We start from the raw sequence: 19107 nt of genomic DNA, 5'->3' as shown, positions 1-19107 counted from the left end.
GTTCAGAAGATTAAGCCTGCAGGTATGGGGGAAGCCACTGGGTCTGTGTAAGTTAAGCATTTCATAGACTGTAGCTGGCTCTGAAATAACTTGGGCTGCAATGGGCAGGCCTAGTTTGCTGGGCCAAAGTGCCAGCCCATCTGTGCAGTAAAGAGGGGCTGAGCGTTTTCCAACAGGACACCTGCAAAGCCGCAGCGCTCTCAGGTACGATCTGATTGGCAGGTTCCTCAAAGAGCGGCTGGGTGGCAGAGCTGGCCTTGTGAAGGCACAGGCTGGAGTCTTAGCTACAACAGGGAGAGGAGTCCCTGTCAAGGCTCAGTGGTTAAGGAACCCGACTAGCATCCATGAGGCGGCAAATTCAATCCCTGGCCTCTCTCAGTGGTTTAAGGATCCGAGGTTGCCGTGAGCTGTGGTGTAGGTCACAGATGTGGCTCACATCCCATGTTGCTGTGGCTGTGGTGCAGGCTGGCGGCTATAGCTCTGATTTGACCCCTAGCCTGGGATCCTCCGTAGGCTGTGGATGTGGCCCTATAAGAGACAAAAAACAAACAAACAAAAAACAAAACAGGGAGACGTTTTGGAAAAGTCTCTTGTTGGCCAATTGTCTAGATGGTCATTTCTTGCAGCTGTTAATTAAAAAGGGAGAAGTAGGAATAATAATAAAATTAAGAAATGATTAGTTTTAAAAAAGATAAAACTGGAAAGATGTCAAAGTCCAGTAAAGTTAAAAGTTAATGAAACTGATAAGTCAGTAAATATTTTGGCTTCGGGGACCCTATGGTCTCTATCACAAGTGCTTACCCCTATCCCTGCAGTGTGAAAGCAGCCACAGACCTACAAGAATGGATGGAGCTGTATTTCAACAGAACTTCAAAAACGGGGGGCTTAGTTTCCAGACTCCTGATTTAGGAACTCGAATTGAAAGGGCATAGCTTTATTCAAGCTTAAATCTTAGATTTCAGTGGTAAAAGATGATTACTTAAAAATCAAAACACACTCCCTTTGTGTCAGTGGGTTAAGGCCCCGACTAGTATCCATGAGGACACAGGTTTGATCCCTGGCCTTGCTCAGTAGGTTAAGGATCTGGCGTTGCTGTGAGCCGTGGTGTAGGTCACAGACTCGGCTTGGATCTGGTGTTAGTTGGCTGTGGTGCACGCCGGCAGCTGCAGCTCTGATTCGGCCCCTAGCCTGGGAACCTCCATATGCTGCAGGTGCAGCCCTAAAAAACAAAAAGCAAAAAAGCAAAAAACATAAAGAAAACAAGAAGAACAAATTAATGCGGTCCTTAAAACAGGAGGTAATCTGTACAAAGACTGCAATTAAAGAGTAAACAATTTGTTGGAACGGGAAATTTTTCTAATTACTGGTGTTTCTTTTTTTCCATATTTTTCCTCTTGAACTTAGTTCCTTTTCTAATGTCTGCAGTCTTAGTTTGTCTGTAGTTTTTATCAAAAATATTATAGGCCGGTGGAAAAATGTTGTCCAATATACAACTTGGCAGTCTCTTGTCAATGGTTATTTTTATTATTTCAGGTTAAAAATGTTTTCTCTATCCTGGATATCCTTAGCTTACACAGACGATATTTATGGCTAAAGAAATTAGCAAGCTGGGGAGTTCCCTCGTGGTGCAGTGGAAAAAATCCGACTAGGAACCATGAGGTTGTGGGTTTGATCCCTGGCCTCGCTCAGTGGGTTAAGGATCCGGCGTTGCCGTGAGCTGTGGTGTAGATCGCAGATGCGGCTCGGATTCCACGTTGCTGTGGCTCTGGCGTAGGCGGTGGCTTGAGGGGCACCACTCTTGGTTTTCACTCGGCAGTCAGAGCCTCCCAGAGCCCGTGGGAACTCTGCAACCCAGGGTTAAAGCGGAGCTTGGCCAGCGAGTGGAGGGGAGGTGGGGAGTTTTGGTGGTGTCAGGATTCCGGGGACACTGCCAGTGTCCCGGACTTCGCCGGTCCATCGGGGGTGGGAAGCAAGCGAACTTGAGCCAGGTGGCTGGGTTCCTCCAGGTGCCCGAACTTGCCTCTGAAGTTGCAGCTGCTGGGAGGGGCGGGTGCTCCTGGGCGGCCTCCCTGGGGCAGCGCGGAGGGAGGCCCTGGGGGCGGGGCCGAGGAGGGGGCGGAGCTTCCTCTCTCCTTTCACCAGCGGGTCAGGGGAGAGATTTCCAGGGCAGCTTCCGTGCAGCCTCTCCCCTCGGAGCTCAGACAGCAGCAGCATGACGATGATCCTCGGTTACTGGGACATCCGCGGGGTGAGCGAGGGGTCCCCTGGGGCGGGTGGGGAGGAAGCTGGCAGGTGGGAAATGCGCAGCTGGGGAAATGCTGCGCAGCTGGGAGCCTGTTCTACCAGGAGGTTCTGTGGGTCCTGCTGCAGGGGAGCCCCTTCCCTCAGCCTGAGCTGCTTAGGGGTAGCTGTGGGTGGGTGGGGAGGGCGGCTGGGGTGTCGGGGAGGTGACCTGGAACCGAGAAAGGTTTGCAGTGGGAGCTCGCCTCTGACCTCTGTCACGACAATCTGTCCCAGCTGGCCCACGCCATCCGCCTGCTCCTGGAGTACACAGACTCCAGCTACGAGGAGAAGAAGTACACGATGGGGGACGGTAATGGCATCCTGTTCTGTTCAGGTCGTGCTGATTCGGGCCAAGCATGCCATGTCCTGACCCCTGTGGCCCGCCTCTGTCAGGCTCCACCAGCTGCCACAGGGATCTGCCCTCTCCCAAACCCTTTGGGGGTGCAGCTGGCCACCAAGGCAGGACGTGAGAGTCCATGGCTGGGTGCTTGTACCAGCCATGGGCATGGGTTCCCCTAAGAGGTTGCCCAGGCACTTAGTAAGCCTTCCTCGTGTAGGTTCCAAATCCTCCTAAGTGCATTTTCCCCCAGAGCTGCCATGGGAGTCTTAGTGGTTCAGATGCCAGATCCACCTGTTCCAGGAGGTTTGCCTCTGACCCGGTGGCGGGTCCCCATGAAGGAGGGCTGGTGTGTGGGGAGGGTTGTTTCACTGCATCTCCTTTCCCACAGCTCCCGACTATGACAGAAGCCAGTGGCTGAGTGACAAATTCAAGCTGGGCCTGGACTTCCCCAATGTAGGTGTGGGGGCTGGGTTGCCGTGGGGGAGAGTGGACGGTGTCTCTCTCCAGCTCCTTTGCCAGCTTAGCGGTCTCAGGGTCTGGTGCCTTGTGCTCACGGTCTCAGCTCCTGGTGCTCTTCGCCGTCTTTCCATGATGCTCTGGTCCCAGCTCCTCCCTTCGTGTTTCGGTAGATAGTGGAGTGGCTCCCATGGGCCAGGCTGTGTGAGTGCCAGGTGTCACCTGTGCCCTTGCTGAAGGGAGGGTGCAGGGGGGCCTGGAGGCCCGAGCGACCTGTGCCTGTTGTTCTTCCAGCTGCCCTACTTAATTGACGGGGCTCACAAGCTGACCCAGAGCAACGCCATCCTGCGCTACATTGCTCGCAAGCACAATATGTGTGAGTGGGGCTGGGGGAGGTGGCAGGGGACCAGGTGGCATTGCCCTGGCCTTGGCCGGGGTCGGCTACTGAGGATGTGTCTCTGGGGTGTGGCTGCAGGTGGGGAGACAGAGGAAGAGAAGATTCGAGTGGACATTTTGGAGAACCAAGCTATGGATGTCCGTTTGCAGATGGCCAGGATCTGCTACAGCCCTGACTTTGTGAGTCCCCTCCCACTGGGCTGGGCTGGACAGGGTCCCATGTGCACTGGTTCTTTTGTCATTGGAACTCTTGGGAGCTACTTACCCACCCAGCCAGTCCATATGGTCCCCAGAGTGACCCCGAGAACCCACAGTGTGTGAAGCAGAAACTCTCGGTTCCCACCAGTCTTATCATCCCCCTGTCCCCATTTCCTGGAGAGGGTGTTTACCGCGTCAGCCCAGTGCCTCCTCCTGGGCATCTCGGGCATCAGCGCATTTGCCCAGTAGGCAGCACAGGGTCCAGCTTGGTTCCTCTCCCTCCTTCCTTTCAGCCTCTCAGATTCTCCGCAACTGAGCAGAAACTGCTCAGGCATCCACACCATTTCTGCCCCTCTTTGCAGTGCTTCGTAGAGGCCCATTCCTTCCCGAATCATTTGAGTGTTGATCTGCCTGAGGGCTGAGGCCTGAGCTCCGCCAGGTCTCACAGCACTGCTGGTCTGACCCATGGCAGGTGTTTGGAGCTGAGTGGTGACAGGTTCAGGGACAGGGTGGCTTTTCCCTTGCCTTCCATTCCCCTCTCACAGGTGGAGGAGGGACCCAGTAGGACTCTAATGACCACAGTGGGTTAAAGCATAGCCTGGGCACCGAAACAGGTGCCGTCGGGGGACGTGGCTGCTCCCTGGCCGCTGGGATCCGGCCCAGCCCTGGGAGGCCTGCTGTGTGCCAGGGAGTGTGTGTGTGAGGGTGGTGACAGCTGTTTTGTGCCTCAGGAGAAACTGAAGCCTGGGTACTTGAAGGAGATCCCTGAAATCCTGAAGTGCTTTTCCGAGTTTCTGGGGAAGAGGCCTTGGTTTGCAGGGGACAAGGTAAGGGGATGGCTTTGGGGACCCGGGGTTGTCATTTTTTGCAGGTTTGGTGTTTGGTGCCCATGCAAGCTTTGCCTTTCTGCAGCTCACCTATGTGGATTTCCTGGCTTACGATGTCCTTGACCGGAACCGCATATTTGAACCCAAGTGCCTGGATGGATTCCCAAACCTGAAAGACTTCATCACTCGCTTTGAGGTAATTCCACTGATTCTACTATTTATTTTTTCTTTTCTCTTTTCTGCCTGAGCCCTCCCCCGCCCCTTTCTTGGAGCTAAAATGAAGAATAGCTACCATATTTTTGAGGAATCGGTTTATGGCAGAATCTTTGTTAGGCATCTTACATATCAAGTTTAATCTTTGCATTACATTTCCAGAGGGTTGAATTACCCTCCATTTTGCAGATAAGGAATTTAGCTAAAAGGATACATAATTTCTGAAGGCCACAGAGCCCGTACAGTCTGTGCGGGCCTCCCAGGCTCAGCGGATGGCATCTGTGGGCAGCAGTTGGTGGCTCTCCCATTCCTGTGCTGAAAGGACTAGCTCAGACCCTCTTTTGTCATCTAGTTCACCGCTCTGGACAGTGTGGATGAAGCAGAACCTGCAGGAGTTTGTATGCATCTGCATTAGTAGAGTTGAGACACAGTAGGATTGATCTTATGTATCAAAGATACAGACAGCATTTTCTCCTGATCTTCATTAGGCTTTGCAGCTCTCACATCCCCAGGGCTGCAAATCTGTGATTCCCAGGACTAATTAGTACTGATTTTACTACTACGTAGGCAGGTGCCCATGTGGAGGGATTTTTGTCCTGACACCTCTTATTGTGTCACCTCTCACCTTCCCTCCCCATCTCCCTTTCCTGCTTCCTTCCAATTAGCCAAGATTCATCTCAGAGATGGGACAGGACATTTCTTTTAAGTCACATTCACTGATCTGACCGAGTCCTTTGTAAGAGGCACTGTGTCAGGCACAGGGGGATGCAGACGTCACATAGCTCTGGTGCCCTCCCTCCAGGGCTCAGAGCAGCTGGGGAAACACAGGAACCCTGAGGTGTGTGGTGCACGTGCAGCCACCTTGGTGCTGGGGGAGCCCATCCTGCCCTCACCTCCCAGGTCATCATCCGTCACCCTCAGTCAACAATGGCCGAGCAGCAAAGTCGGCTTTGGGACACATTTGGGAATCTGAGCTCTAGTCTACAGATTGTTCAGCCTACAGTCTGCTTCCCATTCCCATCCTGAAATTTGCTGTCTCATTGGCTTTGGTTCTATTCCAGGCTGCTCAACCTTGATAATGTTATAAGAGTTGGGAAGACTGTGCTGCAGGAAGGATGGGGCCAAGTAGTGAGCTGCGCTGTGTGGCCTGGGCTGTGGGTACAGGCAGCCCCGGGATCTTTGCATCCTGGGAGCTTACCAGACACTCCCTATTTTGGGAAGATGGTGTACAGACACCCCTGCGTGTCATATTGCCTGGTTGGCTGCAGCAGGACTGGGCATGAGGGTGGAGCCCAGAGAGGCTGGGCTACGGTCCCAGGCCAGGCAGCTGGATTCTGTCCTTTAAGCAGATTTCTGCCTGGCCTGGCCTGGCCGCTCCCCACCCTCTGTCATCTTTCATCCAGGGTTGGCCGAGTCATTGGAAGAGATCTAGTCTGTTCTGTTAGCTGCTCGGGAACTTTCTGAGCCCCTTTGTTTTCATGGGGTCCTTCTGTGGGCAAACTGGGAAGCCAGAAGCCTCCCGCTGAAAAAGAGAATAAGGAAAAGTTTTTCTGTGGGGAGATGTTTACTGGGAAATGCAGTGAATTTCAGTTTTATTTGGGGCGTTTACAGAGGACTGTACCCCACGATATGGCCTCTCAGTGGCTCTGAGGAACTGCTCTGAAGAGGTGGGGTGGGAGACAGTAGGTATATGAATTTTTAGCAGGAAAATGCACGTAGTTGTGAGTGAGAAATGCTGCTTTCCATGTCAGTAACAAGGGATGTTGCAGTCGTCAAACCATCGCATTTACAGCCACTCCCAAAGGTGGGACGTGGTGGAACTCCTGATGGAAGTAGGATACCTGCCCCCAAGTCATCAGCCACTGCAGCCAGCCCCAGTGGAGCATGCTGAGGAAACTCAGGATGGGAAAACACGGGATCCTGGCCCTAGAGAGCTGAGGTACATATCAAAGGAATGATTTCAGTGAGCCCAGACGTTGCATCTTCTCACACAGAGAAAAACACTAAAGCCATTTATTTGCGATGTCTAGTTTTCTTTAATTAATGGTGATATTTTAATATTCTGACTACCTGGTTTTTGTTACAAAACCTCTGTACATCCTGGCTCTTCCCTTCCCTCTCTGGCTCCGTCCCTTAGCGCTATCAGAGAGGCTGCCTCCTGAACCTGAAGTCTTCAGAAAGTCCACTGAATACTATGTAATGCTCCACTTTTATGTCGTGCAATTTTTTCAGTTGACAGAGTCAAGCATGCACATTGGCAAAAGATTACTAATCATCAGAAAACAAACATCTCACATTAATGTTTTTAGTGCTTTTCTATGTGTTAGGAAGATGCCTGAATCTGGGGTCACTGCTTTCCTATATGTGCATCCTAACTCTCTAGGGCCCCTGTATCCAACACACAAACTGTTTCATCCCGAAGCCCCCTCAGGGAGCGCTCAGTGGGTGACGGCCATGGGTTGCAGCTTAACCCTTTTAATAACCAGATAATGAGAGAGACTCTTTATTCTTTAGTCCTGCCTTTTTGTCATAAATTGGATCGAGGGATGGCGATTTGGGCGGCATTTCTTGACCAATGTATCCCATGGCACTAGGACGGCTCGTTCCTACGTCAGGCGAGGATTCCATTAATAGGTCCTTCCTGTGCTATATCTGGATTAGGCCCTGTTAATAACTCAAACAGTCTCTGGATCATCTGTCTTACTAACTCATCTGTTATGATCCAGGAAGTGTTTTCCCTTGGTGCTTCCTCCCGTATCGAGGGTTGTATTATTACAGTTAATTTTATATAGAGCTCTGTGTGTGATCAGTTGCCTCCAGGGGTTTGGCCATCATTAATTTTCTCCGAGACTTGGCTTTACAGAGGGTAATGCAAGAAACCACGGTTTTAGAAATAGGATGTAAGTAATATAGCTAGTATCATTTTTAAGGTCATAGCACAGCAGTGAGGGAACACAAAAAGCATAAGTAGTTTGAAAACAACAAAAAGAGAACAAATTAAAATGATGATGAGTCTAACTGATTGCAATCTGGATTGCAATAAGCCAGCAAGTCCAGAGGAGAGCCAGCTGGAGAAGCCAAATTCTCCAAATTCTCTGGAGGGATGGGGAAGAGAGGAAAAGCAATGTTTCATCTTCATTTGCAAAGGTGTGCTTTGCACCTTGCTGCTCATTATGGTAGGCATTAGAGGAATGGTTTCCCCATATCTGGAAAACAAAGATTAAAAGCAGTAATATTTCAAATGGTCATAAAATTATAAATCACATTCATCAGCCATTCAGTCCCATGTAATTAATTCTTATTGACCTTGACTTTTTTATTACTAGTTTTATGAAGCCACCAGGTTTCCCATTAGCTCTGTAATTTCCCACCCAGGTTCTGTGGAATCATTTAAAAGTTATCAGAAATCTATATTTATCAAAAAGTCGTTTTAATGAAACTTCACGGTCTACATTTAAAAAAATTATCAGAGTAAGACAACTGCTCATAAATGCCAAAAGACTTGACATGGTGAAAATTCTGAATTTAACAAAATTGTCATTGAAATTCGGCTATTTTTTTGACATACAGTATTTTAAGGTAATAGCTAGAATTATGACTGACATCATACCAAGGCATTACAAATTTTAGTGATTTCGTATAATAATTACCCATATAGTGTAACCTAAGAGAGTTTATTATAAATCATTTGACAGTATTTCTCATGTTATTTAACATAACAAAAGCATAATTAGTATCTCTCTTTGAAATGTTTCGGGGGCCCTCTAAAGCATTCCAAGCTTAGAGATCAAAAGAAGGTCATTTAGAATCTGACTTGGGGAAGTTAGTCAAAGATATCAAAAGTTTTTAAAGCACTTGGACAAACTAGGATTGCAGGTTCCAGTGGATTAATACTTATTCACTTAAAGAGACAGTAAAAGATTTTAAAGTCAAAGTGTAAAATTATAATAGATCACTTAGAAGGTAAAGAAAATTTTTACCATCTATTACCAAAAGCAGATCAATACTTCAAGAAAACTTTGTCCTCTTGACAGAAAAATCAAATTCTAGTTTTGTATGACCTGAGATTTAATGTTGAAATTTATTTACTTAATTAATTCATTCTAATCCTAACCAGTCTGGACTACACACAAAATTACTTTCTAAAGTTTCCTTTTTTTCTCACAAAACTTTCACAACTTTTGATGCCCATATTAGTTTGTCTCTTATTTTCTTTCCCATTTAGAAATAATGAGCTTCAGGACAAAATCATTTTCTTTTTACTTAAGAAAATACACTTACATTCTTTTAAGAAAAATTCAAGTATAATTGACTTACAGTGTTTCAGGTATACAGCAAAGTGATTCATATATATATATATATATAAATACACACATGTGTATTTTGTATATATATATATTAATTTACAGATTCTTTTCCATTATATGTTATTAGAAGATATTGAATATATTTCCATGTGCTTTAGAGTAGGTCATTGTTGTTTATATATTTTGTATATAGTATTGTGTATGTTTTTTTTTTGACATTGTACTATATGAGCTATTTGTATATATATATTTTTATTGAAGTATAGTTATTTTACAATGTTGTGTTGGTTTCTGGTGTACAGAAAAGTGATTCAGATATAAATATACACACACACACATCTTTTCACATTCTTTTCCATTATAATTTATTATAAGACATTGAATATAGTTCCCTGTACTAGACAAGTAGGGCCTTGTTGCTTGTTTGTCTTCCATATGGTAGTTTTTATCTGCTAATTCCAAGCTATTAATTTATTACTCTCCTTCACCTTTCCACTTTGGTAATCATAAGTTTGTTTTCTATATCTGAGTCTGTTTCTGTCATGTAATAACAGAACTTATATAAATAATTTCATTGTTAGTATATTTTATACTTGTTTAATTGAAGTAGAGTTTTTTGAAAATGTTGTATTAGTTTCAGGTGTATAGCAAAATGATTCAGATGTATACCTATATAAGATATATATATATTCTTATTCAGATTCTTCTCCCATATAGGTTATTACAAAATATTGAGTATATTTCCTTGTGCTATACAGTAGGTCTTGTTTGTCTATTTTATATGTAGTAGTGTGTATATGTTACTTCCAAATCCCTAATTTATCTCCCCACCCACCCTGACCTTAAACCTTCGGTAACCACTAAGTTTGTTTTCTGTGTCTCTGGTTCTGTTTCTGTTTTGTGAATAAGTTCATTTGTAGCATTTTTTTAGATTCCACCTGTAAGTGATATCATATGATATTTGTCTTTATCTGTATGACTTACTTCACTTAGTATAATAATCTCTAAGTCCATCTGTGTTGCTGCAAATGGCATTATTTCATTCTTTATGGCTGAATAATACCCCATTGTATCATATATCACATCCTTATCCATTCATCTGTCAGTGGACATTTAGGTTACTTCCACGTCTTGGCTATGTCTTGGCTAACACTGGGGTGTATGTATCTTTTCACATTATAGTTTTCTCTGGATATATGCCCAGGATTGGAATTGCAGGATTACATGTTATCTCTAGTTTTAGTTTTTTAAGGAACTTCCATAATGTTCTCCATAGTGGTTGTACCAATTTACATTCCCACCAACATTGTGGGAGAATTCCCTTTTCTCCACACCCTGAGCATTTATCATTTATAAATTTTTTTTGATAGTAGTCATTTGTACTCGTGTGAGGTGATACCTCATTGTAGTTTGGATTTGCACTTCTCTAATAATTAGTGATGTTGAGCATCTTTTCATGTGCTTTTTGATCATCTGTATGTCGTCTTTGGAGAAGTATCTGTTTAGGTCTTTGCCCATTTTTTGATTGGGTTGTTTTTTTTTATATTGAGCTGTATGAGCTCTTTGTATGTTTTGGAGGTTAATTCCTTGTTGGTTGCTTTGTTCGAAAATAATTTCTCCCATCCCGTGGTTTGTCTTTTCTTCTTTTTTTTTTTTTTGGTGGGGGGTGCACCTGCAGCATATGGAATTTCCCAGGCCAGGGGTCTAATTGGAGCTGCAGCTGCCAGCCTACACCATAGCGATAGCAATGCAGGATGTGAGCCGCATCTGTGACTACAGCACAGTTCACAGCAGCAAGGGATCCTTAATGTACTGAGCGAGGCCAGGGATCAAACCCACATCTTCATGGATACTAGTCAGGTTTGTTTCTGCTGCACCACAATGGGAACTCCCTGTCTTTTTGTTTTGATTACAGTTTCCTTTGCTGTGCAAAAGCTTTTAAATTTAATTCAGTCTCATTTGTTTATTTTTTCTTTTGTTTCCATTACTCTAGGAGACTGATTGAAAAAAGTACTACTGTGATTTATGTCCAAGAGTGTCCTGCCTATGTTTTCTTCTGGGAGTTTATAGTCTCCCATCTTATATTTAGATCTTTAATCCATTTTAAGTTTGTTTTTGTGTATGGTGTTAGGGAATTTTCTAATTTCATTCTTGTGCATGTAGCTGTCCAATTTTTCCAGCACCACTTATTGAAGAGACTATCTTTTGTCCATTGTATATTCTTGCCTCTTTTGTTATAGATTAATTGAACATAGATGCATGGGTTTATATCTGGGCTTTCTATCCTGTTCCATTGATGTATATTTCTGTTTACATGGCACTACCATACTGTTTTGATGACTGTACCTTTGTAGTCATCAGAGAGGGTAGTCTGATGTCAGAGAGGGTGATTCCTCCAACTCCATTCTTCTTTCTCAAGATTGCTTTGGGTATTCAGGGTCTTTTGTGTTTCCCCACAAATTTTAAAACTTTTGTGGAAAATGCCATTGGTAATTTTATAGACATTGCATTGAATCTGTAGATATACTGAATCTATAGTATAGTCATTTTGACAATATTGATTCCTCCAATTGAGGAAACTCCCTCTCTTTTTTCTTGATAGTCTCATTAGAGTTTTCTCAATTTTATCTTTTTAAAAAACAGATTTTAGTTGCATTGATTTTTTTCTATTGTTTCCTTATTCTCTGTTTCATTTATTTCTGCTTTGATCTTTATGATTTATTTTTGTTTGTTCTGCTTTCTCTAGTTAGTTTAGGTGTAAGGTTAGGTTATTTGAGATTTTTGTTTCCTGAGATAGGCTTATATTGCTATCACACTTCCCTCTTAGAACTGCTTTTGCTGTACCCCATAGGTTTTGGATCGTGATGTTTTCATTTTCATTTGTCCCTAGATATTTTTTGACTTCCTCTTTGATTTCTTCAGTGGTCATTGGCTGTTTAGTAAAATATTGTTTAGCATCCACATGTTTGTGTTTTTTACAGTTTTTTTTCCTTGTGGTTAATCTCTAATCTCATGGTGACGTGGTCTGAAAAGATGCCTGATATTTCAATTTTCTTAAATTTATAGAGGCTTACTTTGTGACCCTGTATGTGATCTATTCTGGAAACTGTTCCACGAACACTTGAAAAGAATGTGTGTTCTGCTGCTTTCAGATGGAATGATCTATAAATATCAGTTAAGTCCATCTGGGCTAATGTGTCATTTGAGGCTTGTGTTTCCTCATGGATTTTTGGCTGGATGATCTTTTCATTGATGTAAGGGGGTTGTTAAAGTCCCCTACTATTATTGTGTTACTGTCAATTTCTCCTTTTATGTATTTAATATTTGCCTCATATATTGAGGTGCTCCTGTATTGGGTGCATATATATTTACAATTGTTATATCTTCTTCTTAGATTGAGCCCTTGATGAGTAAGTAGTGTCCTTCTTTGTTTCTTGTAAAAGTTTTTTTTTAAAAGTCTGTTTTGTCTGATATGAGTATTGTTTTGTTTTGATTTCCATTTGCATGGAATATCTTTTTTATATCCCCTCACCTTCAGGCTGTACGAGCTCCTAGATCTGAAGTGAGCCTCTTGTAGACAACATATTTATGGGTCTTGTTTTTGTATCCACTCAGTCACTCTATATCTTGTGGTTGGAGAGTTTAATTCCATTGATATTTAAAGTAATTATCAATACATGTTTTTTTTTTCTTTCTTGGCCACCCCACAGCATATGGAGTTCCTAGGCCAGGGATCAGATCTGAGCCACAGTTGTGACCTATGCCACAGGTGTGGCAATGCTGAGTCCTTCAGCCCACTGTGCTGGGCCAGAGGTAAAACCTGTGTCCTGGTGCTGGAGAGGTGCTGCCAATCCTGTTGAATGACAGTGGGAACTCCAATACATATGTTTTAATTGTCCTTTTGTTTATTATTTTGGATTGTTTTTATAGGTATTTCTCCCCTTTTGTTCTCTTGTAATTTGATGACTACATTTAATGTTATGTTTGGCTTCCTTTTTCTTTTTTGTGTAGATACATTTCATAGCATTTTGATTTATGGTTATCATAAGGTTTTTGATTAGGCAGTCTATATAAATACATGATTGTTTTAAGTTGTCTATCTCTTAATTTCTTTTTTTTTGTCTTTTGTCTTTTTTGTTATTGTTGTTGTTGTTGTTGTTGCTATTTCTTGGGCCACTCCCGCGGCATATGGAGGTTCCCAGGCTAGGGGTTGAATCGGAGCTGTAGCCACCGGCCTACACCACAGCCACAGCAACGCGGGATCCGAGCCGCATCTGCAACTTACACCACAGCTCACGGCAACGCCGGATTGTTAACCCACTGAGCAAGGGCAGGGACCGAACCCGCAACCTCATGGTTCCTAGTCGGATTCATTAACCACTGCGCCATGACGGGAACTCCTATCTCTTAATTTAAAATACCCGCCATTTGTACTCTAATCCTCTCATGATTGCTGGTTTTGATATATTTGTGTGTGGATGATTTCTCACTTTTACTTTATGTTTGCCTTTACTGGTTGACTTTCCCATTTCATAATTTTCTTATTTCTAGTTATGGACATTTCTTTTCTGCCCAGAGAAGTTCCTTTAGCATTTGTTGTAAAGCTGGTTTAGTGTCGCTAAAATCTTTTAGCTTTTGCTTGTCTCTAAAGCTTTTGGTTCCTCCATCAAATCTGAATGAGAGTCTTGCTGGGTACACCCCTGGTTGATACTTGGACCACACTCCAGCCCCTTGAGGCTGTCTCTGTGCAGCCAGCTCCAGTCCTCTCCCCAGATCTGTCCACTGAAGCTCAAGTTCCAGCACCCAGCTGCCACACAGCAGTGTATGTCTCTGGCTCAAGAGTGCAGGAATGTAGCCAGGACCACTTGTGCTCATCTCTCACCGTTCTGCCTGCCACAGACCAGCTTCTGTACTCTCCTTTGAGCCTCTGTGGCTATTTTTCTGTACCAGCTGCTCTCCTAGTCAGTGAAGGGGATTCCTAGGGTGTGAGAACATGTCCTCTTTCACACCTCCCTCCCAGGAGTTCAGGTCCTATCATTCACATGTAGATGTATTTCTGATGTATTTGTGGAAGGAGGTGAGCTCCATGTTCTTCTATTCTCCATCTTGATCTCTTCTCCTGTTATATTTTGGAAATTAATCCCTTGTCAGTTGCATCATTTGCAAATATTTTCTCCCATTCCATAGGTTGTCTTTTCATTTGTTTATGGTTTCCTCTGCTGTGCAGAAGCTCTTAATTAGGTCCCTTTTGTTTTTCTTTTGTTTCCATTACTTTAGAGATGGATCAAAAAAATATTGCTGTGATTTTTGTCAAAGAGTGTCCTGCCTGTGTTTTCCTCTAGAAGTTTTATAGTATCTGGTCTTACATTTAGGTCTTTAATGCATTTTGAGTTTATTCTTATGTATGTTGTTAGGGAATGTTCTAATTTCATTCTTTTACATGTAGCTGTCCAGTTTTCCACCACCACTTATTGAAGAAACTGTATTTTCCTCATTGTATATTCTTGCCTCCTTTGTTGTAGAATGATGGAACATAAGTGCATGGGCTATTTCTGGGCTTTATATCCTGTTCCATTGGTCTATATTTCTGGTTTTGTGCAGGGCCATATTGTTTTGATGACTGTAGCTTTGTAGTATAGCCTGAAGTCAGGGAGCATGATTTCTCCAGCTCCATTCTTCTTTCTCAAGGTTGTTTTAGCATTCAGGGTCTTTGTGTTTCCATACAAATTGAAAACTTTCTTGTTCTGGTTGTGTGAAAAATGCCATTGGTAATTTGGTAGGGAGTGCCTCAAATCTGCAGATTTCCTTGGATAGTATGACCATTTTAACAATGTTGATTCTTCCAATCTAAGAACACAGTTCATCTTTCCATCTGTTTGTGTGGTCTCCAGTTTCTCCCATCAGTGTCTTATAGTTATCAGAGTCCATGTCTTTTACCTCCTTAGGTGGATTTATTCCTAGGTATTTTATTCTTTGGTACAGTGGTAAATAGGGTTTTTTCCTTTCTGGACTTTTGTTGTTAGTGTATGTTAGTGTTGCAACAGATTAGTGTGTATTAATTTTGTATCCTGCAACTTTGCTGAATTCATTGATGAGCCGTAGTAATTTTCTGCTGACATCTTTAGGATTTTCTATACATAGTATCATCATCTGTGAACAGTGACAGTTTCACTTCTTACTTTCCAGTTTCCATCCTTTTTATTTCTATTTCTTATCTGATTGCTGATTGCTGTGGCTAGAATCTGAAACTATACTGAATAAAAGTGGTGAGAGTAGGCATCCTTGCTTTTTTTTTTTTTTGGCTCCACCTGTGGCATGGGGAAGTACCCTGGCTAGGGAGTGAACCCACACCACAGCAGTGGTAACATTGGATCCTTATCTGCTTGCTACCTACAAACTCCTGGGCATCCTTGTCTTGTTCCTGAACTTTGAGGGAATGCTTTCATCTTTCTGCCATTGAGTATGATGTTAGCTATGTGTTTGTCATGTGTGGCCTTTATTATATTGAAGTGTGTTCATTCTGTGCTCACTTTCTTAAGAGTTTTTACCATAAAGGGATGCTAAATTTTATCAAAAGCTTTTTCCTGCATCTGTTGAGATGATTATGTGGTTTTTATTCTTCCATTTGTTAATGTGGTGTATCACACTGATTTGTGGGTATTGAAAAATCCTTGCATCACTGGGATAAATCCCATTTTATCATGGTGTATGATTCCTTTTAATATATTATTGGGTTCAGTTTGCCAGTATTTTGTTGAGGACTTTTGCGTCTATGTTCATCAGTCATGTTGGCCTGTAATTTTCTTTTCTTGTGATATCTTTGTCTTGTTCTGGTAACAGGGTTATGGTGGCCTCATAGAATGAGTTCAGAAAAGTTCCTTCCTCATTTTTTTTTCTGGAAAAATTAGAGAAGAATAGGTGTTAAGTCTTCTCTAAATGTTTGATAGAATTTGCCTGTGAAGCTATCTGATCCTGGACTTTTGTGTGTTGGGAGTTTTAAATTACTGTTTCAATTTCAGTATTGGTCTGTTCGTATTTTCTATTTCTTCCTGGTTTAGTCTTGAGAGATCATACCTCTCTAAGAATTTGTCCATTTCTCCTAGGTTGCCCATTTTATTAGCATATAGCTGCTCATACTTCCAGTCTTTATGACTCTTTCCTACTAGGATACAAAAGGGTTTTATTCAGTAGTTTTTATTATATGTATTAGAATTCCTAATCTTTAATAACTTAATTTCTAGCAAAAACTAAGAAGTAAGCAATTATGAACTTTTATATTAGTATTCTGTAGACTGGCAAACTTTATAAATACTATTTTCAATTCCTAAAAACGTGCCTTTTTGTAGAAAAATTTTCATTGTGGCATCAAACATATTTACTAGTAGTCCTAAATATCTTTAGTTTCTCCATGAAAGCCAGCCACTTTTCAGAAATTAATGTTTCAGTATTTTATTAGAGAATTATCTAGCTATTTAAGAAACTTCCATCATTTAACCTAACATAACAAAACTCTAAAGTTGCAAGTTAGCAACAATCTGGAGAAACTATTTTTAAGTAAACATACCATAAAACATAATTCATCTTTTTTTTTTTTTTTGTCTTTTCTGGGGCTGCACCCGTGGCACATTGAAGTTCCCAGGCTAGGGGTCCAATCTGAGCTGTAGACACCCACCTGTGCCAGAGCCACAGCAACACCAGATCCGACCTGTGTCTGCAACCTACACCACAGCTCACAGCAACGCCAGATCCTTAACCCACTGAGCAAGGCCAGGGATCGAACCTGCAACCTCATGGTTCCTAGTCAGATTCATTAACCACTGAGCCACAATGGGAACTCCAAAACATAATTATTCTTAAAGAGTTTATCTTAAAGCTCTTACCATGCTTCATTTATTGTGTAGATTATCAACAAAAACTTCATGAGACATTAGACAAAGTCAGACATTATCTCAAGCTGTTTTCCTTGCTAATAAATTTTGTAACAGATAATACAACCTTATTTTGCTTTAATAAACCTGGATGCAATAAAAGACAGACATGTCTATATTAATTAAAACAACAAACTTATGTGGATGTGTCCCATTGCTTAAATTGGGTACTCTACAAAGTGCTCATTATATTGTAAATCTTTATCCCTAACACAATGTTTATAAATATTCTTGCTGTAAATTCAATACTTATTTTTTTAGACATTTATAAACTCTGTAGATTCAAAATAATCAAAAACAAAAAACAGCTTAAACTTTGATACTGAGTCTTAATTTAATATTAAGTATTTCTCAGATCATGTGAACTTGAAATTTATTTGGGTCAGTTTCTATTACATGTATGAATGTTTAATTTATAACCACTTTAAAGTCAATTACATAGATAAATTTTACATATAAATTTGATAATGTCATCTGAAGGCAGACATTTCATACCTATCACACACATAGACATATAAACAGAAATCTCATAGCTTTATTTTAAAATCATGAACCAGGTATTACAATGTAAAACTTATTAGTTTATAAAATAACAGTAGAAATAAGTTTTTTTGCTCAAATGGCCAAGGATTTCTACCATTGGTGGAAAAGACTTTTAAGATGTGTATTCATCCTGGACAAATAATTAAGGAGGCTGTGAATTAGATGTTGGGTAAGGGAGCCTTTCCAGCAATTTAAGTTTTAAAAGGCCCTTTTTCCCCTTATTTTTTTGCCCTATGTTTTCAGGTTGTGCCTGATTGGGTTAATTAGGATCAGTTTCAGGTCACTGAGGACAATATTTATTTACATTTCTGATTTGTAGAGCTTTTCAAGACAATGATGCTTACTTTTAATTCCCCAAAGAACTGAGATGTCATGTAAATGATATCAAAGGATTGATTTGCCCAACTATATTTTGTTTAATTTTCAACTTTACACCAGCGAGAAAATTTCCAGCTAAATTGAAAATCAAAACATTTCAGCATTATAGAACTTTGAGGTTCAACACATCATAGTTTGTACAAGGCTATCAACAAAGGTACATCCCTATAATATAATCAAGTAAAAGATGTAATCATCTTACATAAAGCCCATTCAACTATACCAAGTTTTCATCTCATTTCTACCAACTCTTATACATTTAGCCCTCATTAGGACCCTGTTAACAAGTCTTGGTCTTATAAGGAATCCCAGAAACTTCTCCTTTTATCCCCAGCCATTATATCCATTTCTGTGTAAAAGGCTTTGGGGTCCCCAGTGAAGGGGTGAGCCAAGGGATTCAGGCCCTTTTGTCAGTATTTAACTGGATTAATTGGCCTGTTGCCTTCAAAATTGCTGGTTAGGTATCTCAGAGCAATTTTTTCACTTTCTGCCTTTAAAATTTTTTCTTAATTAGTATAAGTGGAGTGGACTTGTTTGTGGTGATTTGGGGTCCTTTTGGCTCATCTAACATTAGTTAGTATTCTTTTTAAAAAAGTTTTATTAAAGTATAGTTTATTTACAAGGTTGTGATAATATCTGCTGTACAACAAAGTGACCCAGTCATACATTTACACATATCCATTCTCTCTCAGAATATTTTCCCACATAGATTATCACAGAATACTGGGTGGAGTTCTCTGTGCTATACAGCAGGTCCCTGCTGGCCAATCATTCCATATACCTCAGTGTGCATATGCCAACCCCAGACGCCCCCCGAAGTCCATTTCTCCCACCTATCCACAAGTTTTTCAAAGTCTGTGAGCCTGTTTCTATTCTGCAAAAAAGTTCATTTGTATCCTTTTTTAAAAAGATGCTACATGTAGGTGATATATCATGTTTGTCTTTCATTCTCTAACTTCACTTAGTATGATAATTTTTAGGTCCATCCATGTTGCTGCAAATGGCGTTATTTCATTCTTTTTTGTGGCTGAGTAATATTCCATTGTATATATGTACCACATCTTCTCTATCCATTCCTCTGTTGATGGACATTTAGGTTGCTTCCATGTCTTAGGTATTGTAAATAGTGCTGCAATGAACATTGGGGTGCATGTATCTTTTCGAATTATGGTTTTCTCTGGATAGATGCCCAAGAGTGGGATTGCTGGATTGTATGGTGGTTCTATTTTTAGTTTTTT

General features: G+C 41.8%; 1 protein-coding gene across 1 annotated transcript in view; it reads left to right on the top strand.

Annotated features, from left to right (window-relative positions):
- The first annotated feature begins 2128 nt into the window (after positions 1-2128).
- The window catches only part of LOC125129882 (glutathione S-transferase Mu 1), a 37793-nt gene continuing 20814 nt past the window's right edge, over positions 2129-19107 (top strand). Inside the window, exons 1-7 of the mRNA XM_047785089.1 lie at positions 2129-2248; positions 2518-2593; positions 3012-3076; positions 3374-3455; positions 3555-3655; positions 4405-4500; positions 4586-4696. Of these exons, the coding sequence (XP_047641045.1) occupies positions 2213-2248; positions 2518-2593; positions 3012-3076; positions 3374-3455; positions 3555-3655; positions 4405-4500; positions 4586-4696 (567 nt within the window). The 5' untranslated portion in view covers positions 2129-2212. The remainder of the gene's footprint in view (positions 2249-2517; positions 2594-3011; positions 3077-3373; positions 3456-3554; positions 3656-4404; positions 4501-4585; positions 4697-19107) is intronic.

The sequence above is a fragment of the Phacochoerus africanus genome, chromosome 6 (genome assembly GCF_016906955.1).
Source record: "Phacochoerus africanus isolate WHEZ1 chromosome 6, ROS_Pafr_v1, whole genome shotgun sequence".
NCBI lineage: Eukaryota > Metazoa > Chordata > Mammalia > Artiodactyla > Suidae > Phacochoerus > Phacochoerus africanus.
This window is presented reverse-complemented; position numbering and strand designations above follow the sequence as displayed.